This window comes from Drosophila sechellia, chromosome 2R (assembly GCF_004382195.2).
Source record: "Drosophila sechellia strain sech25 chromosome 2R, ASM438219v1, whole genome shotgun sequence".
Taxonomy (NCBI): Eukaryota; Metazoa; Arthropoda; class Insecta; order Diptera; family Drosophilidae; genus Drosophila; species Drosophila sechellia.
Genome location: NC_045950.1, coordinates 9,959,522 through 9,983,110, shown reverse-complemented (window position 1 = coordinate 9,983,110; position 23,589 = coordinate 9,959,522). Strand labels below are relative to the sequence as shown.

At 45.7% G+C, this 23,589-nt stretch overlaps 10 protein-coding genes across 50 annotated transcripts in view; 6 read left to right on the top strand and 4 right to left on the bottom strand.

Moving 5' to 3' along the window:
* The window catches only part of LOC6609065 (microtubule-actin cross-linking factor 1), a 67,583-nt gene extending 66,256 nt beyond the window's left edge, over positions 1-1,327 (top strand). For 38 of the 40 annotated variants that reach the window (XM_032714519.1, XM_032714518.1, XM_032714534.1 and 35 more), the window contains one exon: positions 69-1,327. In XM_032714519.1, coding sequence (XP_032570410.1) covers positions 69-210 — 142 coding nt within the window. In that variant the 3' untranslated portion in view covers positions 211-1,327. The remainder of the gene's footprint in view (positions 1-68) is intronic. The other 2 variants (XR_004361266.1, XR_004361268.1) reach the window with 1 other exon arrangement.
* Positions 1,328-1,377: 50 nt separating this feature from the next.
* On the bottom strand, positions 1,378-3,530 carry LOC6609063 (E3 ubiquitin-protein ligase RNF25). Of its 2 annotated transcripts, none has more exons than XM_032714549.1 (3): positions 3,413-3,530; positions 3,282-3,350; positions 1,378-3,222 (listed from the first exon to the last, which is right to left on the bottom strand). In XM_032714549.1, the coding sequence occupies exons 1-3, from the start codon at positions 3,418-3,420 to the stop codon at positions 2,172-2,174; spliced, it is 1,128 nt and encodes a 375-aa protein (XP_032570440.1). In that variant the 5' UTR covers positions 3,421-3,530; the 3' UTR covers positions 1,378-2,171. The 2 variants fall into 2 exon arrangements, with proteins under 2 accessions (XP_032570440.1, XP_002033766.1); XM_002033730.2 differs by having other exon boundaries at positions 1,378-3,219; positions 3,413-3,529.
* Positions 3,531-3,600: 70 nt separating this feature from the next.
* Positions 3,601-5,190, top strand: LOC6609062 (enoyl-[acyl-carrier-protein] reductase, mitochondrial). The gene is made up of 2 exons (XM_002033729.2): positions 3,601-3,888; positions 4,248-5,190. The coding sequence occupies exons 1-2, from the start codon at positions 3,675-3,677 to the stop codon at positions 5,105-5,107; spliced, it is 1,074 nt and encodes a 357-aa protein (XP_002033765.2). The 5' UTR covers positions 3,601-3,674; the 3' UTR covers positions 5,108-5,190.
* On the bottom strand, positions 5,103-6,585 carry LOC6609061 (nedd8-activating enzyme E1 catalytic subunit). The gene has a single exon (XM_002033728.2). It carries the CDS (start codon positions 6,538-6,540, stop codon positions 5,188-5,190), a length of 1,353 nt encoding a protein of 450 aa, XP_002033764.1. The 5' UTR covers positions 6,541-6,585; the 3' UTR covers positions 5,103-5,187.
* Positions 6,586-6,835: 250 nt separating this feature from the next.
* On the top strand, positions 6,836-9,387 carry LOC6609060 (rac GTPase-activating protein 1). Its single transcript, XM_002033727.2, has 4 exons — positions 6,836-7,116; positions 7,180-8,113; positions 8,181-8,968; positions 9,024-9,387. Exons 1-4 carry the CDS (start codon positions 7,038-7,040, stop codon positions 9,098-9,100), a joined length of 1,878 nt encoding a protein of 625 aa, XP_002033763.1. The 5' UTR covers positions 6,836-7,037; the 3' UTR covers positions 9,101-9,387.
* Positions 9,388-9,765: 378 nt separating this feature from the next.
* On the top strand, positions 9,766-10,999 carry LOC6609059 (modular serine protease). Its single transcript, XM_002033726.2, has 2 exons — positions 9,766-10,564; positions 10,621-10,999. Exons 1-2 carry the CDS (start codon positions 9,787-9,789, stop codon positions 10,800-10,802), a joined length of 960 nt encoding a protein of 319 aa, XP_002033762.1. The 5' UTR covers positions 9,766-9,786; the 3' UTR covers positions 10,803-10,999.
* A 154-nt stretch (positions 11,000-11,153) lies between these two features.
* LOC6609058 (probable enoyl-CoA hydratase, mitochondrial) lies at positions 11,154-12,588 on the top strand. The gene is made up of 4 exons (XM_002033725.2): positions 11,154-11,236; positions 11,310-11,432; positions 11,629-12,350; positions 12,416-12,588. The coding sequence occupies exons 2-4, from the start codon at positions 11,336-11,338 to the stop codon at positions 12,479-12,481; spliced, it is 885 nt and encodes a 294-aa protein (XP_002033761.1). The 5' UTR covers positions 11,154-11,236; positions 11,310-11,335; the 3' UTR covers positions 12,482-12,588.
* Positions 12,589-12,675: 87 nt separating this feature from the next.
* LOC6609057 lies at positions 12,676-15,989 on the bottom strand. The gene has a single exon (XM_002033724.2). The coding sequence runs from the start codon at positions 15,632-15,634 to the stop codon at positions 12,719-12,721; it is 2,916 nt and encodes a 971-aa protein (XP_002033760.1). The 5' UTR covers positions 15,635-15,989; the 3' UTR covers positions 12,676-12,718.
* Positions 15,871-19,229, bottom strand: LOC6609056. Its single transcript, XM_002033723.2, has 3 exons — positions 18,978-19,229; positions 16,061-18,812; positions 15,871-16,006 (listed from the first exon to the last, which is right to left on the bottom strand). Exons 1-3 carry the CDS (start codon positions 19,104-19,106, stop codon positions 15,873-15,875), a joined length of 3,015 nt encoding a protein of 1,004 aa, XP_002033759.2. The 5' UTR covers positions 19,107-19,229; the 3' UTR covers positions 15,871-15,872.
* A 73-nt stretch (positions 19,230-19,302) lies between these two features.
* Positions 19,303-23,571, top strand: LOC6609055 (synaptogyrin). The gene is made up of 5 exons (XM_002033722.2): positions 19,303-19,883; positions 21,217-21,448; positions 21,523-21,662; positions 21,724-21,895; positions 22,024-23,571. Exons 1-5 carry the CDS (start codon positions 19,755-19,757, stop codon positions 22,074-22,076), a joined length of 726 nt encoding a protein of 241 aa, XP_002033758.1. The 5' UTR covers positions 19,303-19,754; the 3' UTR covers positions 22,077-23,571.
* Positions 23,572-23,589: the final 18 nt, after the last annotated feature.

Below are 23,589 nucleotides of genomic sequence, written 5' to 3'. Positions count from 1 at the left end.
TATGTGTTATAATGTTCTGATAAACTATTAAAAGAACAGCTACTAATCCTGATACTTTACGAACCCAGGCGGAACATCAGCGGTAGCTCAACGCCCTCCGGGATGCAAACGCCGCGAAAGAGCTCAGCGGAGCCCACATTCAGCTCCACAATGAGACGCACTTCGCGGGGAACCACACCGACGGAGAAGCGTGAGCCATTCCGGCTATAGGAAGCCATCTTTATGGATGAGGACGACGACGACGATAGAGAAGCAAAAGAATGCCAATATTTAAACCACATACAAACACACAACTCTATGTACTAACTACGCACTGAAGTTCTAAACTAAAACCCCCAAAAACCTCTCCCAAACTAATCGAGGCTACATTAGCATTGAATGTAGCAGCAGGAACAGCACACAGTTCTACAAAAGAGACTAACTTTGAAATGCCCTAATGGAGTGGTGGAGCGAAACAATTTATAGATGTTTATACTATATATATTTTGTAAAAGACACAGTTAAGATGAAAGTTATGCAGACATATAGCTAGCACACAAAGTTGATCAGAGAAGCAACCTACTTACGAGTACTACTACTACTAATACTACCTTTTGCTACTACTAATTTGTAATGCCCACTACCTTTATTCACTAGTTATACACGTTTCCGAAATTATGATTTGTATATACTTATAAAGCGAAAAGAAAGCGTAAATTAATGAAAAATACACTCCAAGTGCTCTAAGGCAATTAAACAAGCAAAAAAATAAAAATACAAACAAAAACCCATAAAAAAATATCGAAAAACTTTAGTGAAAAAAAATAAACATTCGAATGAAATGCCGCGGTCTCTGCTGCAAACCATCTTGAGTCTCAGTTCTCCACTGGAATCGCCAGTCCGGTGGAATCCTAGCCAGGAGTGGCAAATGGCAGAGGTGGAACGGCCAAAAAAATAATAACTAAACCCGTTAAAGAGATAAAATTTGATTTTGTTCTGTTATTAAACTAATAGGAAAGTGAAAATTGTAAGCCGCATAAAGAAAATATTTAATTATATACTAAAAGTCATTACTATAAGTTTAATTAATATTTAACTGTTAAGCGACAAACACACACACACAGATTTTGTATTGCATAATTATTTTGTTTTTTATATGCAATATATCAGCGAATGAAAGAAATCGAACCCGTTTCTATAAATACTGTAAAATACTAATACTAAATTATTTTGTTGTACGAAACGAAAGAAATGCATTAAAACTCGTTTTTTGTAATTCTATTTGATTAAAACAATTCAAATGCGAAATAAACATTTACAAAAAAAAAAAATAAAAATAACAACATAACCCCACGACTTTTTACTTTATTACCCGAAGCTATGAAATTAAAGTCATGATTCTGTTGATTTCCAGATTTGATTTATTCATTGAAGTTCTCAATCGTAGTAGTTATTTGACACATTGAAATTGAATTTTCGATATAATACCATGATCGATCCGTGCGGATCACTATTTGGTTTTCTACAAAACACTCAATTAATTGTGATATTTAAATATGTGTGCATGCATGCTAATGCAGATGCCCTGTATCGGGGTTCCTCCTTCTCCTCCTACGTTCCCTCCATTTACTGACTAGAAATGCCGCTCCAACTTTAATCGTCCAACTAACTCTAGTACAAGCTGGGTTCATACGTTTCTTTGTGCTATGGGCTGCCAGAGAGGGTTTCATTTCGACTAAACTTTGAAGTGCAGTTGCAGATTATGCATAAGTGGATATCAATACCGTCTCCTCCTCGTCCGTCCCGATGCTGGGGTGTAATCTCGTCAACGCCAGCGCTGCCAGTTGATGCTGCTAAATACATGCTGCTCTACGCGCTAGCTTTCAAAGGCCCTAATAATATCGGCTTGGCATTATGCCGCAAGTCTTTTGTAAATCATTACAAATATCATTATAGTTAAGGTAAAACTAAATATCATCATTAATATAGTCCAAATTAGCTAACACGGCTCGCTAAAGCTAACTAAACATAAATACATATTTACGAACGTACAAACATAAAAAGTCACAGAATCGAGTGCGCCTCACTAAACTAAAACTAAACCTGGGCCGTTTGGGTTGGTGCTTCATTGTGTATTAGCAGCATGGCAACGCAATGGGTATCCGGATCCCCATTTCTACCGGAAGCCATCGTCACCTGGCAAGCCCGGAACTGGCTGACTGGGCCTTCGCCTGCTTGCTATTCGTATTGGCCGTATTCGATGTGGAGCCACCTGCGGTGGCTGGAGTTGCAGACGGATTCTGCTCCCCCCGATCCCTTTCGGCCCGATGATGGTGACCATGCTGATGGTGATGATGGTGACGCCTGCCGCCGCGATAGTGCCGCCGATTGTGTTGATAGTTATTGTTGGTCGGCTCCGGCATGATGCGGTGGGTCTCCTGCACCACTGGCGCAAATGTGGAACTAGTTGTGGGCTTGATAACCTCCTCCTTTGCCGGTCCCTCCAGCTTTTTGGCTGCCTCGGTCTCCTCACGACGCCGCCTACGCCTGATGTCCTCCTCCGTCTCGATGGAAATCACCGCCGAGCCCTCGGCGTTCACATCGATAATGGCGCCGCGACTCTTCTGCTGCAGATACAGCTCCGACATGCGCTGCTGCATTTGACGCAGCTCCTCGGTCACCTTAAATTCCGGAGCATTTAGCAACTCAGATGGCGGCATTGCGCACTTGAGGCTATCCGTTTCGTCGCCGATGTGCTCACGGCAAACGGGGCACAGGGCCTGGAAGGGATCGGCCGTCTTCTGCAGCCAGGCGGGCAACTTATCGAACTCCTCCTGGTAGTTACGACGTAGGGCGTTGAGATGCCGGGCCAGGCAATAGCTGTGCAGGTAGTGGAAGCACTCGGTGCGTGTGAACTCATCGCCATCGGCGAATCCATACAAACAGACAACGCACTGGCCACTGGGCAGATTGCTGCCACTGAGGTGCTCCCGCACCACCTCGATGAGGTCGAAAACGACCGGAAAACCAATTGACTCCTTGATCTTGGCGTTGCACGCGCTACGGATTGCCTCCAGGCGGGCATCGTCCAATCCACGCGGACGCAGCAGCTTGAATGTGGGGCTCTCCTCCGGATAGCCAGGTGTTGGATGCACCTGCAGGGTAACGCACACGTACTGCTGCTCCTCCTCCTCGCCGGTCAGGGGCAGCACCGTGGTCTCGATCTGCTCCACCTCGCCGCTTCTCGGGAATCGCAATACTCGCTGTAGTATCGAAAACATATATTGTATTGTATTACTTACTTGGGTGTGCGTTTAATGCAAACATCGTCCATTAGGATGGCTTCCAGCGACTCCACTTCGTCTTGTAAACTGCAAGGGTACGCAATTGTTAAACATCATAAAGCTAGGAATATTAACATTTATTTGCTTACGCGTCCATTTTAGCACCGGTCAATTCAGTTTTTGAGTATTTTTCGAGGTTTTGTTTAAAAAATCGATTTGAGACACCTGAAATTTGGAGAAAACACGGCGACCGTTTGTCACTTAGCCGAAAATACCAGCAAATAACATTATAAATGTCTATGGCGTCTTTAAAAATCAAGTTGGCAGCAATGTAGCGTCGGTCACATTGACCTGCATAATAATTTTCATTTTACTATTTTGATGGTCAAAAATCATAACAATTGCTAACAAATGTTGCGCCGAGGCTTTTTATCTCGCTTTAACGCAGCCCAATGGAGCCGGCAAATGTCGGTGGTGGCCAAGTCCTTGAAATACACACAGCACGGCGAACCACAGGAGGTTCTGCAACTGGTGGAGGACAAACTTCCCGATCCCAAGGACAACCAGGTGCTGGTCAAGATTCTGGCGGCTCCCATTAACCCGGCGGACATAAACACCATTCAGGGTATGCTGGCCATTAGGATCTATCACAAACAAACATATATTACTCAAATATAGCCATAACCGGCATAAATTACATATTTTATAACGATAATCCCCTGCCGAAACAACTGGATAAGAAGTGCAGATCGGAAAAACTTGTATTCATAGTATTCAGTTATGGAATAATCAGAAATATTCCATTTAAAATGCAACGAATGTTATCAGTACATCTTTGTACTTTGAACGATGCTCAAGTTTGTGGCTTTAGATTTTAAAGAAGCCTAGCTCAAACGATCCAAATATTACATGATTCAGCTTAACATATTATATACGAGCTTGTTCAAAGACACTTTAATAATGATCATCCCAAATCCTTTACAGGTAAATACCCGGTGAAGCCCAAGTTCCCAGCCGTTGGCGGCAATGAGTGCGTGGCGGAGGTCATCTGCGTGGGCGACAAAGTCAAAGGCTTTGAGGCAGGACAGCACGTCATTCCCTTGGCCAGTGGACTGGGCACCTGGACCACCCATGCCGTCTACAAGGAGGATCAACTGTTGATCGTGTCCAAGAAGGTTGGCTTGGCGGAGGCCGCCACCTCGACAGTGAATCCCACCACTGCCTACCGCATGCTAAAGGACTTTGTGCAGCTCTGTCCGGGTGACACGGTTATCCAAAACGGCGCCAATAGCGCCGTCGGCCAGGCAGTTCACCAATTATGCCGAGCCTGGGGCATCAATAGCGTGGGCATTGTACGCGACCGACCAGAGATTGCCGAGTTGAAGCAGATGCTGCAGTGCCTGGGAGCCACCGAAGTCCTAACCGAGGCCGAAATTCGAACCAGTGACATATTCAAGTCGGGCAAGTTGAAAAAGCCTCGCTTGGCCTTCAACTGTGTGGGCGGAAAAAGCGCCACGGAGGTGTCGCGGCATCTAGACAATGGCGGAGTGCTGGTTACCTACGGTGGAATGTCCCGCGAACCCGTCACCGTGGCCACTGGACCCCTCATTTTCAAGGACATTGCATTTAGAGGCTTCTGGATGACTCGCTGGTCCAAGGAGAACTACAGTTCACCAGAGCGTTCGAAAATGTTTAAGGAGATCTTCGAGCTGATGGAGCAGGGAAAGTTCGTGGCCCCCAACCATGAGATGGTGCCCTTAGCGAAGTTCAAAGACGCGGCGGCCGCTGCCTTGAGCTTCAAGGGATTCACCGGCAAGAAGTACATACTGGACATGAGCATTTAGATGCGTAACTCGAGGCTAAGCCTGCTGTTTATTTACATATACGACTTGTGTATTAAAATTGTTATCTACTGTGATACACTTTAGACCATCTCCACCTCATTGGACTGGTACTTCAGCTGCAGAGTCATGGCGGACGGCGAGGTGGCATCGGTGACTGTTAGCTGCTGGCCATCGTGTAGACCCAGTTCGCCCAGGCTCTGCGTAAGGTTCTTTCTGGTGGCCTCTTCAATGCTCTTTACCCCGGACATGTACAAAGTCTGCCGCTTGCCGTCCTTCATCACAGTGGTCAAGGCTGGGCTTTTCAGCTGGAAGCGCGGGGAATCGCACAATAGCTTTATCACATCCTCCAGCGTGGTGGTGTTGGGATCCTCAATCGGCAACGGTTGCGGTGTATTGCTGCACGCCAAGCAGTTCTCCGACTTCTCGGCCTCGTAGGTGTAGGTATAGATTCCGTCCAGGTCGTTGAAGTTCAGATAGTTTGCCATGCTATCATAGCAGCTGGTGGCCAACTTAAAAGTCTCCAAAGCACAGGCGGCGGCAATGGCTGCATTGGTACTGGCCACAGCGGGAATGATGTGCTTGACAACGCCCTGGACCAAGCGATAGGTCACTCCGGTGATGTTGAACTCATTGGACCGCTCCAGAGCCCGTTCGTAGATCCAACCAATGTGCTGGGGATCGTCCCCATCGAGGGGCACCGCAAACGGATTCTGTTTCTCCCACTGTATGATCTTTACGTACTCAATGCAGTGCTCTGGAAGCCTGGGAGTATTTGCTATGGTGCATAGGGGATAGTTGACCTGCGGCGGGAAGAGGTCCAGCGTGCACTCAATGCAGGCCGTGAAACCGGGCAGGATGACGCGTGCGTTGCCCTTGAAGCCCTCGGTGCCGCCATCAATCATGGGCACTATGGAGCTGGTATCTATGGTGCCGTCCTCCTCATATCGCAGCATGGAGAGCAGCATGCCATTGATCCAACGCCGGGCAACAATGGAGTCTAGGCCACAGACAACCAGGTGGAACTGCTGATAGAAGGACTCATCGAAGTCCTGGATCTTCTTGAAATGCGGCGTCACCCGGCAAGTGGGCACTCGTGCGTTGATGAAGCGAGCCGCACACTCCGCTTTGGAGGCGCCAATGTCGGTGCGGCGGAACAGAAACTGGCGATTCAGGTTGGACAGCTCGATGGTGTCCATGTCGATGACGTGCAGGTTGCCGAAGCCCATCAGAGCCAGATCCTTCAGCAGTTCGCAGCCCAGGCCGCCGGCTCCGATGATCAGAACCTGGCACTTGGTCTGCAAGAACTCCAGGTTTTCCGGTGAGGCCGAGAAGCCATCCTTGCAGAAGGGCCCTTCGCGTTCCAGGATGTTCCGCAGTCCATGGAAACGCTTGCTCTGGAGGATTAGGCCAGGATTGGGTGAGTGGACAGACATTTTTCAAACAAAATCGAGACCGTGGTTCGTTTAGCAACACTACTCGGGTCGGAAGAATTATTAGTGATGGTAGCTTATGTGAATAAAAATTAATCTAAGACATAATATGAATAAAAAAAATATTGTAATTATATTTTTATTAATATAATCATTCCAAAAGTATTAATAGGATTATAAAAAATTAGAATTCCGAAAGAATTGTTAAATTGAAACAATCATCTCTTACACGATCAGAACGATATTTTCTGTTGGCATGGCTACCCTACTGTTATTTCAAGCCACCCACGAACGGTCACACTGCGCAGATAGCGTCAATTTGAAAACAACGGAACTTGAAAAAATTCAGCGCGTCTTTTGCAGCGTGCTCCGTTTGCCACTCGTTTTTTGGGTAAATACTACTGATTTTCAGTAGAATTCGAAGCTGAATCAAGGCAACCAGTGTGCAGGCAGTCCCTGCCAGTGAAAACCGATCCGCAGAACTACGGAGACAAGCAAAAATGGCGCTCTCCGCATTGGCGTCCTTCGATGATCTGCGACGCTGCATGCAAGTGCTTACCGATGGAACTGCCGAGGAGGGTGAGTAAAACTGAAAACAGGCAAGTGAAATGAAGCCCTACATGATGCTTATATTCCATATAGAGTTCCTGCGGTTCCTGCGCATGTTCGAGCAGTACCACGAAAAGTGCGCGGGCTACGCGGCCGAGACGGCGAGGATACAAAACGAGCTGGACAAGTCGCTCACCAAAATGGGGGACCTGGAGGGCAAGCTCTTTCACGCACGCCGCATCATCGACATGGAGATCAAGGCGCGCCGCCAGGCGGAACACGAACGGGACGCCATGGAGAACAAGATCATGGCTGTGGCGGATCTTCTGCGACACGAGCGCAATCTGAACAACGAGACCCGCGACAAGCTGGCCTTTCTGCACACTCTGCCCTCGTCGCGGAAGCGCAAGTCCCTGAATGCCGTGCGCGAGGACAAGTCCTATGGCGACATCAACTCCACCGGATCGTTGCTGTCCGATTTGTCAATTACACACTCCGAGGATGACTTCCTCGATGTGCGCACATCAAAATCTTGGCGAGAGCATCGTCCCTCGCTGCCCAAGAACCAGATTCCTAGCGTTGGCAACAAGAGATCGCGATTGAGCACTGGACTCAATGGCAGCATGTCCGGGACTACACCAACCACCGGCAAGTCGCGCCGCTCTGGCGTCGGAATCGGAGTGGAGCAACACACGGTGGACGTGGGTCAAGGCGCTGAGCGCTTTTGTGCCACCACCAAGGTCACCATACCCCAGGATGGACAGGGCGTGATTCGTGCAGAGTCCACAATTGAGTCGCTGCCTGTGATTGGCGGCAACGAGAGGATCGGCGACGGACAGTCCTCGACGCCACGGCGATCGGTGCTTAAGGAGGCCACCGCACCGCCACTGACGCCGGTAAATGCTATGGCACCTCAGGTGGTCGCTGAATCCGGAACGCCACTGCAGCACCGTCCGCTGATGAGGAATCACACCTTCAGTCAGAAGACATTCTTGCGTGGCGACAATTGCGTACAGTGCCAGAAACGGTAGGCTTACTAGAAGTTTTGTTCTTAGTACGTTTTTCATTCATTAAATACTTTTTATACTTTTTAGCATACGTTTTGGAGCCGTTGGCCTGAGATGTCGGGATTGCCCGGTGCGCTGTCACATCGATTGTCGGTATCTGCTCACCGTTAGCTGTGTGCCACAAACGGGAACACCGACGACGAAGACCATGACTGGATATGTAACGGACTTCGCCCCATCTATTGCACCCATGATCCCGGCACTGATTGTGCACTGCGTTAACGAGATTGAGGCCCGCGGCCTGACCGAGGTTGGCCTCTATCGATTGTCCTCGTCGGAGCGGGAGTACAAGGCCCTCAAGGAGCAGTTCCTGCGAGGCAAGGCCACTCCCCATTTGGGCAGCACGGATATCTATGTGCTGTGCTGTTGTGTCAAGGATTTCCTGAGGTCCCTAACAGAACCTCTCATACCCACTAGCCAATGGAAGGATTTCGCAAACGCAGTCCAAAATCCTGACACCAAAACAGCCCAGGATATGTTGGTTAAGTCGGTGAAGCAGCTACCACAGGCCAATAGGGATACGCTGGCCTTCCTCATACTGCACTTCCAGCGAATTGCCCAGTGCCCAGTCGTGCTAATGCCGATCGATAACATCTCGCTCATCTTTGGCCCCACCATTGTGGGCTACTCCACACCAGACCCCGACCAGCATGCGATCTACACGGAAGTTTTCACCCAGAAGCAGGTGATGAAGGCACTCCTTGAGCTGCCCGTTTCGTTCTGGGAGCAATATATCGTTATAGATCCGACAAGAACGCCGGCCACGGTTATCAAGCGGGTGCCAAGCAACAAAAATGACTTACTTTCGCTATATGGTGAGTTATTGATGAGCTAATATTTTGCATTATTCTAATTATCTCTCTTTCACAGCAACTCCCTTTAAAGGAGGCACCATTAAGAAGCGGAAGTTTTACGGCACACCGCCGGCATCTGCGCACAAGAAATAACGAGACTTTCCTTGTTGGAAAGCATTTGACATGTTACTTAAGTTTACTTCAAGTATTTTGCAGTTTTTGTTTCCGGCCAGCCAACCCCGAGCTGTATTTGCACCCAACTAACCATAAGCTTTTCTTTATAATTTATGCGTTCGATTATAAACTAAAGCACGTTATTCGTACTAACATAAGTATACTCACTAGAGAAATAAAGTAAAATATGCATTTGAAAAGCAATAAGAACCATGAACAAACATATGAATAAACGATAAAAGAATATACCAGTTTTAATTCAAGAAGTTCAAATATTTTTTAATCTGTTTAGTGAACTTACTATTCTACATTCTTGAAGGCAAATTATTGGCTGTATGATCGTAACCACAAATATGTTGAACATTTCCGGATTTGGATTTGGAAATGGAAATGTTTCGTGTGCCTTCGCCACAAAACGTGCATTACAACTAATGGCAAACTAGATACCAACTTTGGAATATCCCTTTGATAGGATTATCTAAAAACGTGATAAGTTCGGTCATTGATACTTGCTAAAAATACTGACTGCCGCTCAGAAAAGCCCATGACAGATACTTGTGCACAGCTAGCGTCGTATTATCATCAAACTGGTTTGGACAGCTCTCGTAATAATACCCTTAACTGCGCCATGGAACCGGCAGTCTGTCGATTGGAACCCATTCGCAATGTTCGGAGCGCATCAGAATCTATCAATTCAGCTGGTGATTTTTCTCTCCTTAGCCGTCGCCATTTGCTTGGGATCCCAGAATGCCACAAGCTGCGGGTATCGTTGTGGAGGAGGCGACTGTATTCAACCGGACCAGCTGTGCGATGGCACCGCCAACTGCTTGGATGGCTCCGATGAGACGGCTGCCATGTGTGAGAAAGTCTGGTGTCCGGGTTATGCATTCCGCTGCAGCTACGGAGCGTGCATAGCCAGCACAGCGGTTTGCGATGGCGTCCAGGACTGCGTGGATGGTTCGGATGAGCAAGGATGGTTGTGCCGGGCTCAAATGCAGCAGGCTAACTGCGACAACTGGGAGATGTACTGCTCCTCTGGCCAATGCATGCCCTACTCCAAGTTGTGCGATGGCATCCGTGATTGTCGAGATGGAGACGATGAGCAGGAGTTCCTTTGCGAGGGCGTTGCCATACCAACTACTACGGTCAGTTCAACGACAAGTACTACTACGGAAAGTAGTATCCGCAGAATAACTCCCACTGTTCCTGTAACAAGGAAGCCCCCGCGGTCGAATTCCCTTCAGGAGAATGGGGAGTGCGTGATTCCCCAACTGCCGAACGTGATTGTTAAGCATTTCACAGATGCAATCCTTACTGCAGGATCTAGAGTAGCCAATGGCACCCGTATCTACTACGACTGCCCGGCGGAGCACAGGCTCAAAGGCGAGAACCAGAACGTCTGCCAAAACTCGTTGTGGGCCAGGAAGTTCCCCTACTGTGAAAGTAAGTTGTACAGTTATACAAAGTCTCTTCATGTATATTAATTTATTTACTTTTAGCACCCCAAGCATATATTTTCAGCTTGGTTATAGTAATATTCTGCTTCCTGATCGTGGTATTGTTGTTTCTAATTTGGCGGGTTCGTCGCGAAAATGGCACAAGGAGGCAACGCGAGGAGCACATTTGGCTGGTGGAGACCAGCAGTAATCTTCCCCAGACATCTGCAATACCAAAGATCTAGGGATAAATGTTTACAAAGCTAAATATGTGATCGCTTACTTATTTACCAGCCAAGTTGTTGATAAAAAGTACTGTTAATTTTAAACTATCTAGGCTTATCTTCAGTAAATAATGTTATTTAAAATTCGCTAGTTTTAAGCTTAAATTGGAATGCATTTTTAAATTTTTATTTTACAGTAAAACGTGAAAGTAGTAATATATTGTAAAAAATATTTTAACGGGATTAAGAACATAATAATTGTGTTTTTACGTTGCACATTATAATTTCGACTGTTAACAATACTTTTGAGTTAACAGCTGTAACGCGAAAACCACTTGTTGCTGTGATCCAAACTGTGACTGAAACAGTGACTGGAAATAATGGCATTTCTGGTGGGAGCGAACGCGGTCACACCTGCCCCACTAGTGCGCCAATATTGCTCCAGTGCTTTTAGCGTAAGTACCCCAAGTTCTAGAGTGGCTCCATGCCAGATACGGCGACCGATTAGATAACGAATTGCACTTGCAGCCGGCTCACAGTTCCTTCATTTGAAAATGGCCAACATTGCTAAGATCTTCGCCAGCCGCGCCCAGGGCGTCCTGCAGGCAGCTGCCCGTCAGCCACAGGTGGCCACCCGTTTCAGCAGCTCCTGTAAGTAGAGATGGTTGATTGCGAGGGATCAAAGTCCACGCGATTAATACCCAGCTCCAACCTAAGCCGGAAAATCAAGATATCAAATGCCGGTTTTCTGCGCGACATCTTTTGTACTTTTCCAGGCAAATAAACATTGATTGCGTAACATTCGCGCACATACGATCACCTCATTTATGATGCCATCTCTTTTCAGCCACCAACAACTGGGAGTACATCAAGACCGAAGTGGCCGGCGAGGGCAAGAACGTGGCCGTGATCACCCTGAACCGCCCCAAGGCTCTGAATGCCCTCTGCAATGGCCTGATGAAGGAGCTGTCCACCGCGTTGCAGCAATTCGGCAAGGATAAGACCATCTCCGCCATCGTTTTGACGGGCAGTGAGAAGGCCTTCGCCGCTGGGGCTGATATCAAGGAAATGGTGGGCAACACCTACTCGCAGTGCATCCAGGGCAACTTCCTGAACGACTGGACGGAGGTGGCCCGCACCCAGAAGCCCATCATTGCTGCCGTGAATGGCTACGCCTTGGGCGGTGGCTGTGAGCTGGCCATGATGTGCGACATCATCTATGCCGGTGACAAGGCCAAGTTTGGTCAGCCTGAGATTGCCTTGGGCACCATTCCCGGAGCTGGTGGCACCCAGCGTCTGACCCGTGTCGTTGGCAAGTCCAAGGCCATGGAGATGTGCCTCACCGGCAACATGATCGGCGCCCAGGAGGCCGAAAAGCTGGGTCTGGCCAGCAAGGTGGTGCCCGCCGACCAGTTGCTGGGCGAGGCCGTCAAGCTGGGCGAGAAGATCGGCACCCACTCCAATCTGATCGTGCAGCTGTGCAAGGAGGCCGTTAACACCGCTTACGAGACCACTCTCCAGGAGGGCCTGAAGTTCGAGCGTCGCACCTTCCATGCCACGTTCTCCACGGTTAGTTCAAGTTTGAATATCTGCTTTACACTATCTAATCTCTTTCATTTTCTGTCATCCAATAGGCCGATCGCAAGGAGGGCATGACCGCCTTCGCCGAGAAGCGCCCTGCCAAGTTTACCAACGAGTAAATGGGGATGCTACCCTAATCCCTGCCAGCCAGCTTTGCATTTATATAATCTAAAAGAATAACTGTTGTTTCTACGCAATTAAAACTTTAATCGTGATAATTTGAAAATTAACAATTTACCATAATTTGTCATTAGTATGTGAGGCTTGCAAGTCCGCATGTCAGGTGGTAATCCATTAGTATAAACATGGTATGTCCACTTGACAGTCGGCTTGCTAGCCCGATTATCCTCCTATTTCTAGTCGAAACAAAATAAGTGCTTAGGTGACTTCCATGGTTGTGTCTTGTTGCTTTCGAGTTTGGAAGGCAAGGTTTTTGGAAAGTTGTGCGCTGTGTAGCGTTGCCTTCTTGAAGAATATTCAATATCATGAAAATCTATACCTCCCCGTATCCTATTCGAGCCATGTGGATTTTTACAGTGCCTGGGGGCATCGGAGTCAACGCAACATCGAGCTGAATGTCGATAATTTCGTGACCGCGAGTAGTTCTTATCCCTGTGCATGGGACAATGTTCTGTAAATCGGAAACGTTTACCCTTTGGTTCAATCACACAGGGATCACTTAGTTCGGTGGTAAACTCATAGTTTCGATATGTAACCACTCCTCGACGTATGCCCGGATTTTTTGACTCCGTTGGCCGTGAGGTGAGCAAGTAATCTGTGCACGGTCTGCATTTCTCTACATGCCTCTTAGCCCGCTTTCGCTCCCGATGTTCCTCCCATTCCCGCTGGGCACGGGATACAAAAGGCTGAGGAACTTGACAGGGAGCTTGCTGCCGTGTATCACTTGGGCAACTGCAACTATCTGAGGAACACATTCTGTAACGAACTGGGGACATCTTTGCTTTGGACTTCTGATAATTCGTGCCTCTTGGTGGTCGTCTGGAACTGGCTGTTTGCACAAAGGAGGAGTTGGTACTCCTGTACGTATCGATTTCTGAGCCCGAGGAGTGCGTATTTCGTATTGAGTTGCCTCTTACCCTTTTCTTTATAGTCTTAGACCATATCCCAGGATCTCTTTGTCCGCGTATATCCAGGATACTGTCCTTATCCCTGAACGAGATTTTCCTGTCCAAGGGATTGATTTCGCTGCATATTAATCGTTGCTTATCTTTTTGATGGTCCAGATCAGAAGTCTCTCTGAAATTTATAGACCGGGGGCTATGCCTAGGTCTTCCATTCTCTGATGGATTCGACTTGAACTCAATTGCTTTAGTTCCTGACCAGAGAAATCGCTTGGCAAATGCATGTAGTCTGGGCAGCAGGCGTGGTTTCTTCGAGAGAGGTCCATCTGAATCTGCAGTCAACTTTCTTGAGATAAGTCCTGGCCATCTTGGATTACTTTTGCATGTAGAAAGATCATCTTCCCAGTCAAGTGAACTGTCCTTTGGAGCTCCTTTTCGATTTCTACTGTGTCCTAGTCCAAATGACTTAAGTTTCTTGGCACGGGAAGAAGTTAGATGATTGTGGTGATCGAGAGAATCTGTGCTATGTTTCTCAATGAACTGGTTTCTCAATGTGGAACTGCTGCAGGTACATATATCCTCACTTTGATCTGAATAATCCCGACTGCAAATGGATGGCTGGATACATCTTTGGATCACTCCACAGCTCCGCCCGCTGTCAGCCTCCTTCAATCGTCGCTTCACCTCGCCCCTTACATCCGGATGCGTTGTGGACCAGTAGTAAGAGTACGGCTTGCTGTCTGGAAACATTTCCCGCTGGCACCAATTATGTTCCGCCAGACGACGTTTCTCCGCCTTCCGAATATCCGGATCGGTGGCGGACCAGAGGTAGCAATACGGCGGTGGCTTAGACCTCTTGCACTTGGGGATTGGAGCACAGCCGCGATCAATGAGCTTCTGTTTTTCAGAGCGATGAATGAAGCCTCTATAGCAAAGCCTATTTCTCTGATGGTTTGGTGGGATTTCAATATCGTTCGGATCATAAGAATCGGGTGAATGGCGATATTCCAGACCAAGTTCCCTATGATTGGAGACGGATGCATAGAAAGTGTTCTCTGAGGGAGAATCTTCCTGGGCATCTGCTTCAATCTTACAATGGTCTTCACAGCACGTCTTGTCACTACTGGTCACTCGTTTCTTATTTCCATTGCGGGTTTCATAGTTTGTGCCCTTGATGGCTTTATAGAAAGGACTATTCTCGTACTCAATGCAGCGGGGATCTCGAATCCTTTTGGACCTCCCAGTTTTACCAGCACCAATGGGTGGAGCACAGGATTTAGGCAACCGAATGGGCTGATCAATAGAGCAAGGACAGTTTTCTATCTGTTCCTTGGAATTAAAACTAGGTTGAGATCTCGATACAATTGGTTTAGGGGTTTCTTGATTGGCTTTTAAAGATGGATTGCTCGCATAAATTCTGTGCAACCTAGAAATAGATTGGCTCTCCTTTGCCCCTACGTTGTCCTTATCCCCCTTTTTATCTTTTTTCACTAAAACAGCTGTTTTTTGTTTAGCAAATGGCAAAAATTGCTTTTTTCTGACCTTTATGTTGGATACAGGAGGATTGGAAGTCTCCTGGCTTAAAGGGGCCTCTGGAGTTTCCTTTTTCGGTGGACATGAGCAATCCCGGTGACGAAGGCAGTCAATTTTGGTGCATGGAAACTCTAAGGGTGCAGCTGTGGAGATGCCAGGTCGCATGTGTCGGCTCTTTCCCACCGCATCGTACTTGTAGTAGGAGAAGCTGGGCTTGCGGGACAGATACTTTCGCGGCAGTTTCTCCAGACCCCGCATCCTGGCGTGGTGCTGCTTCAGAAGGCTCAGGAACTCGGGGGACACCCTGCGTCCTGGAAGGGCGTAAGTCGCGGCCTTATCCTTTCGACGAAGGGCATGTCTAACGGGTACATGAAACCTGAAGCAGAACCTCCTTTGGCATGGCTTTCTCTCGGCTGTGGATCGTCGGGTGTCCAGATACCATTCCGTCGCCTTGTCATCCACATCGAAGTACTGCACACCACTTCTGACCAATTTGGGAGGTCGCTTAAGATCCTCCAGGGATGGAGGATCGCGTGGCACAGCTGAGCAGTTCAGTGAATCCAGACCGTTGGGTTCACAGGTCAAGAAGTCGTAGTAGGAGGTGCAGGTATTCTGCATGTTGAGCTTCTTTTTCTTAAGAGCACTTAAAATATTCATCTCGAAAGGGGAATTTTGTTGTATTAAAACTGAAAAATTAGAAAACTAGCCTAGTTTAACATAGGTTGGTGGATCGATCCAAATATACGTCAGTTATTATCATCATACATTATTATATGGTTAACAAATTAAAATTATTCCTAGAATCAAGAATTAATCAAAGGACTATCATAAGATATATAGATCTTGGTCTCATGACTTTCCCATGATTAATTTTTGCTTCCAAGTATCATTTAGTTCAGCAAATCTTAGGGGAGTACATCTCCCGATCCCTTTCCCTTTTCCGTAATTCAAGATAATACGAACGGAGTTCCAATCGACGCCTTTGGGCCATTGCTTTCTTCATAAAGTTTGATTCATGTTGGTTTTTGCCTAAAAGGAGATCAACTATTTGTTACCGTAGAGATAAAAGATTGCTTAACTTACCCTTCAAAAGCAATTTGCATAGGTAGCAATCACATTTTTTACTTTCACTTAGGCGACAGACTTTAGCATCTGGAGGTGGTTTCTTCATTTCCGATTGATAAATATCCATTTGGTCCCTCCAGATTTTGTCGGAATATAGACGTACTCTAACAGGTTTCCGCGGATGCATTTCCGGTGACATCGTATCCTCGGAAATCTTGGGGACAGGCTCTTCGTTTGGTGCCAATATCCTAAGCAAAGAGGGATACTTCCTTTGCGGCTTAACTTCATCCACCGCCTGGGATCCTTTCGTTGGTTGCATATTACTTAGCCTGACTATATTTTCCGTCACAAAATCGCGTGGTTTCTTTTTGGGTCGAAAGTCGTCGCGGATAGCAACCTCCTTCATCAGTTTATCGATCCGTGCCTGCACTGAGGGTCTTGCGTTGGCGTAGAAAGACTCCCGCATCTGTTCCCGAAAATGCAAATCCCTGACAGCTTGACTCTCTCGGGTTTTGACCTCCTGGCTCGTCCTCCTCAGGGATAGGATGCTCACGACATTTCCATGTTCTTCCAATGCATATTCCTGCATCCTGGACTTGTTCTTGGCCCGCTGCGACTGTGATTTCTTATGGGTTTTCTCATGGACTTTCTCTTCCTTTGCCACACCGGCTATAATGTCGTTCATAGTCTTTTTTATGCCATCAACTGGATCGTAGTCCTCTGGAAAAGTCGCGAACAAGTGTGCGTCCGCATCCGCATGCGGTTCGTCTTTTTTGTGCTCTTTCTGCTGCTTAGGTATCAAAGATTGGGCAATGCTCACAGTGCTGATTATCGATCCTAAAGATGGTTGGTACCTATCCGATGACGTCTGACTCGGACTCCTGCCATAGTAAGAGTTCTTCTCGCTTTTCAAATACGAAATTGGATTCTTCGAGTTCATCTGGGTTAATATTTTCCGATCTGGCATTGAATTCTGTATGTAGTAAAAGAATTTCTTGAGTCTAATCTTCCGTCCAGGAGTGGGGGCAAAGCGTTTCCTCAAAGAACAAACTGATCCGAAAGAGAACTCACTTGATGTACGAGATCGATTTGTGCTCTGAGGCTGGAACTTTCTTTTTTTGGATCCAGCCATCGGAATTGTACCCGAATTTTTTGGATCTCCCGCTTCCTTGGCCACAGAATATTTCCCAACAGCTTGCAAAATTTCGGGCTTTTTTATAACAGATATTTGCTGATAGGGCCGCATAACTTTGGTCTTTTTCGGTTTTAGTACTTTCTCAGATGACTGGGAAACTACAGGCTCCTCGACTCTTGGTAAATTCGCATAAAGGGACGCGGACATTATGGGGTCCTGGTCCATCCAGAACGAATTATTTGTGCTTTTTCCGTCATGATTTATTCGAAAACGGCTGGTCAAAGCCCGGTTTAGCTCTGGTATGATCTTTTCCTTGCCACTAAGCATTTGTCCAAATGGTTTGGAGTGATTTTCTTTCGTACTATCGCCTTTCATATGTCTGTAGGTTTTGCTATCATGGAGTCCATAACCTGGTTCTAGATCTTTATCTGGCTTAGACTTTCCTGTGGTTTCCTTCTTGTCTCTTTTGGAATTCAATAAAGTCCTGCTCCTTAGGAAATGATGATGTTCGGGCATCTCCATATCGCTGTCCTTTAATAGTTTATCAAAGGTACTTGTTTCAATCCTGCTCTTGCCGTTTAGCTTTTTTTTGGATGCCCAGGAAAACTTGGAGGAATGTCCAAGCCGATTAGATGACTTTAGAATTGGATGAAACTCTGAAATTTTGTTAGCCTTACCATCGAGCATTTTATCAAAGGTCTCGGTGTACGGAGCTGAAGTTTTTATCCGGTCCGAAGTACGTACTTCAGGAATTTTCAATTCGTGCATACTCCTCAGTGTCGTAAAGTTTTGGGACACCTCTTGATTAACCTTCCCAATCAAAGAGCTATAGGGTTTTGAGCTCATTTCAGACTTATTGTTCTGCTTTGCCTTCCGGTAAATGCCCACGGATGTGTCCACTTCCACAGTTCTCCTCAGACTGCTCTTGGATGCCCTTTGTTTAAAAAATTGGTTAAACAGGGCTTGCTCTGAATTTTCAGAAAATGACTTCGGCTTTTTCGTTTCTTCAGTTGCTTTCTGGGGTTCGAAGGCGTTACGATAATGATTATCTTTCTTCTTTTCAAATCGATGGGTCCGTCGATCACTTTGAGTTTTCTTAAAGTCCATTTTTTGCTGAAATTTGTCCACACCTTTACGTTTAATTTTCCGATTTTCCTTAATAGTGTCATACTTTTTTGAATCCTGACCTCGTACGTTTTCTTTAAGCTTTCTTCCATGTTCCTCGTACCCTTTTGGATTTTTATTGGGGATAGTAGGTTGTTGGGCATTGTGTTTTTCATACTTAAAAGATGTGCTTTCAGATAATTTAAATTGAAGGGAGGGTCTTGAATGGAGGCTCTTGCGATTCCCCGAAGCTTGCGGTCTTTTAGCTCTTGATATTGATACTGCATATGGGTTAATTGTTTCACCTTCCATTTTAGCAGGATTTCTCCTGTTCTTTTGTTTTCCCGGTACATGATTTTCTTTGTCTTCCATTTCAGATGAAAAGTATGTATTTCCTATCCAAGCACTATCCTCCTTCTTCTTACAATGAATCGAATTTCGTTTCTTGCTACTACAGCAAATTTCGTAAATCTCTTTATCGCTGAGTTGTGGCACCTTTGCTCCATTATTAAGCAATATATCTTGGGAGCTCTGCAGTTTAAAATTAAATAAGGAGCAGATTAGGAACTTGTCAAACGTAGTTATAGTCAAAATAAGTATTTATGAACTGTGTTTTTATATTCAAGCTATAATATATAGCTGTAAAATATAGCTGTATAGTGGTAGTTCTGAAATGTTACGTACAACATTACGTACCTGAAATTTAGCTAGACTCCCAGAACTTTTTCTATTTAGCGCACAATATCGTATCTTCTGATGTATCTGCTTGTACGGATTTGACTGGTAGTTGCACCAGCAGATGTTCGGCTTGTGAAACGCAGACATTGAGTGAGCTCCAAACGCAAGAATCCTTACAACAATGAATTTATGGTGCTTCCCCCACAATCGAAAAATCCAATTTGAATTAAAACTCAATGATGGTCACACTGGCCGCGCTTAACAGCACGCTGTGGCTTGACAGCCTAACAGAGCCTCAAGATAAGGCGCTTAGATTCTTGCAGCTCTGAGATACTTTTTATTTGGCAAGAGTCCTGCGCGCTGGCAGTCGAAATTGCGTTGAGAGCGAAGCTGGCAAAAAGTAAAAGTGAAAATCAGGCCCTTGAAATTTGTTCATCAATTATGCATTGATTGAAACTCACGAGCGAGTGCTGTGAATTGTCTTGTCGTGTGCGCGCATAAAAGTGAATTTGAAAAGCGAGTGGGCAAACACAAACATTGCGTACGAAGATTGTCATTCCGTTCCGTAATCCATAATTGCGAGAAGACACTCGAGCGCACCCACCCACAACACGCACGGTATATCGTATATACACATATACACACACACAGCAGTGGGCCAGCCCGCCCCCACATTGCCCTTGGCCCCACGGACCCAAGAAGCGTTCGATTTTTCACAACAGCCAGCGAAAACGCCAAGTGGAGAGCGCCCCATAGCAAGCAGTTCAATCCGGACAGCAGAGACCCATCATCACCATGGACATGCTCAACCAGATACTCAGCATCAATAACGGTGGCGCCTACGGGGGCGGCAAGGCTGGCGGCGCCTTCGACCCCCTCACGTTCGCCATGAAGCCCCAAGTAGTCATCAGGGCCCTCTGCTGGGTGAGTTCGGGTTTGGACAAGCTGCGTCCGGGGAATCGCTGGGATTTGTGGACGCACACGCCACTCACATGACCCGATTGTCACACTGTTTACACCGCGCATAATTCATGAAGTAATGCGAGAGCCGAGTCCTTCTAGGACCTTTTACATAGGATCCTAACTTTGCTTAGCTTTTCGCTAAAATATATATGTTCTTCAATTCATACATATTGCGTAAGACATTTCTATTGTGTTATAAAGCCTTCTAAAAGATAAAAATATTGTGATTCAAAAATTAGTCATTTTCTTTTAATATGAAAAATTAATAATTTAGAATGACATGAATTTATCTAGCTTTTCTTAATATGAACTGAAAAAAATATAAAAGCAATATTAAGATTCCTCTTTTCCCAATGCTTTTAATAAAATTAGGTTTTTAGACATATTGCTTTTAAATTGCCGCGATAAAAGTGACCTTTATGTGCCATTCCGATTAAATGGCTAGCTCGTAAATGTGGCAGAAAGTGTGCGTAATTTCAGAATCTAAGTAAATCCTGAATGCTGCCACATAAAGGTCCGATTTGTTTACACCCGCTGCAGAGGGGCGCTAGGGGATATGTGCCACTAAATAGTGGGAGTGCTCTAGTGTTCAGCTGCAGAGGGACTATAAAAACTCTCACGTCCATGAAAGCTTTATAATTAAATGTGGTAAGGTGCCCGGGCAATTGGCCACTAGGCTTAGGACTTCATTCTGCCATCGACTTGATGTGCGTCAGCAGGGAAGTGGAAAACGGTATAACCGAGGGGACGTTTAGCTCACACCGCCTGTTTGCTTTCCATTTGTGTATACGTAATATGTGCCCACGCTGTTGACCAAGGACTCTGCGATTGCAGAGCCATTCCCGCTCTTTTCTTCCTGGCCAAACAAACCAAACTTGGCCTTCATTCCGCAAATTGGGTCACAAACATAAGTACGTGTCTGCCGCGTTGTCTGTGTACTTGAACTTCTGGTTTGTTGCACCTGCTCAGGAAAATCAATAGTGGAGTGCGAGTTTTATATCAGCAATAAGAAAGTGATGATTTGAAAGACTAAATCCGAAAATTGTGTTAAAAACTTAGAAATTGTTAGTAAACTGAAATCTACAATCACGTGAAAAGAATGTTCACATATCAGTTCGTATTTTTAGAACACTTAACCGATAAAATTAAAATGTTTAAAACAGGTCAGCTTTATAGTTGATTTAATGGCACTTTGAGTCATTTTCAGATCTTCAACATTTCTGTGTGCATACAAAAGGACCATTAAATGTTAATGGGCGCCCTCATTCATTGGGAATTCTCTTGATTTTTCCAGCTCTTCTCGGTGGTGGTATTCGGCTGCATATCCTCGGAGGGTTGGACGGAGAAGGATGGCAAGGAGTACTGCCTCTATAACGGCGACGGCATGGCCTGCAAGTATGGCAACATGGTGGGCGTCTTCGGGTTCCTGGCCTCCATGGGTTTCATGGGTGGCGAGTTCCTGTTCGAACGGATGTCGTCGGTGAAGAGCAGAAAGCGTTACGTCATGGCCGACATGGGTTTCTCGGGTAAGTAGTTCTGGCCAAGTACACATATATATTCCCTCTGACAGCACATAACTAATGGAAATCCATCGTCGCAGCCCTCTGGACCTTCATGTACTTCGTGGCCTTCTTGTACTTGTGGTCGCAATGGAGCTCCTCCGCCCCACCGCCGCTGGGAATCGGAGCTGGCAGCATGAAGACCGCCATTTGGTTCTGCCTCTTCTCGATTGTCAGCTGGGTTAGTAGATCTCTGGTCTTTTGGTTGGAGAAGTTTCCTGATTTTTGGCTTTTTTCTGCAGGCCCTGTGCGCCCTGATGGCCTACAAGCGTTTCCTGATCGGCGCCGGCGATGAGTTCACCTCTGCCTTTGAAACGGACCCCGCCAACGTGGTCCACCAGCAGGCCTACGGCTACTCCATGGACAACGACAACGACCAGTACAGCGCCTCACCATTTGGCCAGCCCCAGCAGGGTGAGTTTATGGTCCAATTTATGGGATATAATATAATCATTCTTAGTTCTAATCTGATCATTATAATGTGTATCTGATGATCCTCATACACTTGACACCTCATTAATCTGAGTTTTTTTTTCCCCCAGTTGGCATGGAGCAGCAGCAATCCGGAATGGAGTACCAGCAGCCCACCTACTAAGGAATTACCACACTTGCTCCTCCGTTGTCCGCACACACTCACTTCGATTTTGTAGTGCAACTGGCAAGGATTTACACGACTAAGCAGCTACAACACACAAGTTGGCTTTAACCATATACACCGATGTCGAACATATAACAAGAGTAACCGAAACAATAACAATAACACTTGATGCAACAAGCAGCAGCAGAAACCAATCCACGCACTGGCTTTAGCTATTGGGAGAGTCAGGGGATATATCCAATGATGAGATGGGATCGGTCGAATGAGGAGTAGTTTGAATAACTCGTAAGCTAGCCCTTTAAGTTGAGTGAGCAGTTTTTGGTAGTGGTAATTTGTTGCAATATATATATATATATATATATATATGTATATTATACAGATATACAACTAGTTATATATCCCATATGTATACATGCAGACCGCGCTTTCAACGTTGTTAGTTATTTAGTGTTTACGTGTACGTACCATTTGAATTGATTTTATTTGATTTGTTTTGGTGCCAGACCCTGGTCCCCCGATGATCAGCTTGTTAGCAATGGCAATAGCTCGAGGCAGAGGGAAACATGATGTTTTTTAGATAAATTTACACACGTGCAGTGCAAATAGTTGATGCAAATAGTTGATGCGATTCGGCCACCTAAAGGACATATGTACGAACCACACTGCTCAAACCACATATCCAATTTACCATCTGAGATTTACCCAACAAATATAGAACCTGTGGCCAGGGTCGATGCTTGGTTAGATGAGCAGCAAATGCAACCACTTACAATAAACGCCAAACAATATGTAAATTCTAAACCGTAAGAGATCCAATAACCGTAGAATTGTTGTGAGGAATTCAGTACTCGGGAGACTACTGCAGGAATATTTCTAGTTATGGTTCGCAAAACACGCTGAAGACATGAAATGGTATAGGGCTTGTTCAAGGCTTACTGTTGCCCCACCCTTCCTACCAAAAGATTTGTATAGTAACTATAAATGCCCCAACAATACCCATTATGCATTGTAAAGAAGCGGTTACACTACTCAAGACATAGTGGGTGTGGTGGCCACTTCGATGTACTCAGATATCAATGAATGTAAACATATTGATTACATAAAAACGTTCACTTAGTGCAGCAACTTGCGATAACCTACAAATGTATTTGTTAAATTAAATACTATATACATATATTATATATATTTACGGATTGTATGTGTAATACGAAGCGCCCTGTTAAATGCAACAAGGAGATGGGGATCTCAGCAAATATACAAGTATAAATTAATCATGTAGAGTTCGTGTGCGTTATAAAACAAAAAGGTAGAGAAAGAAACATAAAACAAAATTTACTCATTTAAAACTTAATGATCGATTTAAATAGCGAACCCAGCCAAAAAATCGGCTTGAACATTTGCGAAACACTATTGTAATAGATAAACTCCTCAAGCAAGATTCTCAACTGGAAAGCCCCTCAAGAAATAATAAATACATATTTTTAAAAATCAACCCAAAAACAACTTTCAA

What these genes read in the sequence shown, in the direction of transcription:
- LOC6609063 (XM_032714549.1), bottom strand. An exon ending in TGCATTAAACGCACACCCAA is followed by an intron (nt 3,223 to 3,281) that starts GTAAGTAATACA and finishes GCGATTCCCGAG; the next exon opens with AAGCGGCGAGGTGGAGCAGA.
- LOC6609062 (XM_002033729.2), top strand. Translation starts at nt 3,675, where the DNA reads ATGTTGCGCCGAGGCTTTTTATCTCGCTTTAACGCAGCCCAATGGAGC. An exon ending in GGACATAAACACCATTCAGG is followed by an intron (nt 3,889 to 4,247) that starts GTATGCTGGCCA and finishes AATCCTTTACAG; the next exon opens with GTAAATACCCGGTGAAGCCC.
- LOC6609061 (XM_002033728.2), bottom strand. Translation starts at nt 6,540, where the DNA reads ATGTCTGTCCACTCACCCAATCCTGGCCTAATCCTCCAGAGCAAGCGT.
- LOC6609060 (XM_002033727.2), top strand. Translation starts at nt 7,038, where the DNA reads ATGGCGCTCTCCGCATTGGCGTCCTTCGATGATCTGCGACGCTGCATG. An exon ending in TGCGTACAGTGCCAGAAACG is followed by an intron (nt 8,114 to 8,180) that starts GTAGGCTTACTA and finishes TATACTTTTTAG; the next exon opens with CATACGTTTTGGAGCCGTTG. An exon ending in TGACTTACTTTCGCTATATG is followed by an intron (nt 8,969 to 9,023) that starts GTGAGTTATTGA and finishes TCTCTTTCACAG; the next exon opens with CAACTCCCTTTAAAGGAGGC.
- LOC6609059 (XM_002033726.2), top strand. Translation starts at nt 9,787, where the DNA reads ATGTTCGGAGCGCATCAGAATCTATCAATTCAGCTGGTGATTTTTCTC. An exon ending in GAAGTTCCCCTACTGTGAAA is followed by an intron (nt 10,565 to 10,620) that starts GTAAGTTGTACA and finishes ATTTACTTTTAG; the next exon opens with CACCCCAAGCATATATTTTC.
- LOC6609058 (XM_002033725.2), top strand. Translation starts at nt 11,336, where the DNA reads ATGGCCAACATTGCTAAGATCTTCGCCAGCCGCGCCCAGGGCGTCCTG. An exon ending in CACCCGTTTCAGCAGCTCCT is followed by an intron (nt 11,433 to 11,628) that starts GTAAGTAGAGAT and finishes ATCTCTTTTCAG; the next exon opens with CCACCAACAACTGGGAGTAC. An exon ending in TCCATGCCACGTTCTCCACG is followed by an intron (nt 12,351 to 12,415) that starts GTTAGTTCAAGT and finishes GTCATCCAATAG; the next exon opens with GCCGATCGCAAGGAGGGCAT.
- LOC6609057 (XM_002033724.2), bottom strand. Translation starts at nt 15,634, where the DNA reads ATGAATATTTTAAGTGCTCTTAAGAAAAAGAAGCTCAACATGCAGAAT.
- LOC6609056 (XM_002033723.2), bottom strand. Translation starts at nt 19,106, where the DNA reads ATGTCTGCGTTTCACAAGCCGAACATCTGCTGGTGCAACTACCAGTCA. An exon ending in GGAGTCTAGCTAAATTTCAG is followed by an intron (nt 18,813 to 18,977) that starts GTACGTAATGTT and finishes TTTAAACTGCAG; the next exon opens with AGCTCCCAAGATATATTGCT. An exon ending in ATGCAAATTGCTTTTGAAGG is followed by an intron (nt 16,007 to 16,060) that starts GTAAGTTAAGCA and finishes ATCTCCTTTTAG; the next exon opens with GCAAAAACCAACATGAATCA.
- LOC6609055 (XM_002033722.2), top strand. Translation starts at nt 19,755, where the DNA reads ATGGACATGCTCAACCAGATACTCAGCATCAATAACGGTGGCGCCTAC. An exon ending in GGCCGACATGGGTTTCTCGG is followed by an intron (nt 21,449 to 21,522) that starts GTAAGTAGTTCT and finishes CCATCGTCGCAG; the next exon opens with CCCTCTGGACCTTCATGTAC. An exon ending in ATTTGGCCAGCCCCAGCAGG is followed by an intron (nt 21,896 to 22,023) that starts GTGAGTTTATGG and finishes TTTTTCCCCCAG; the next exon opens with TTGGCATGGAGCAGCAGCAA.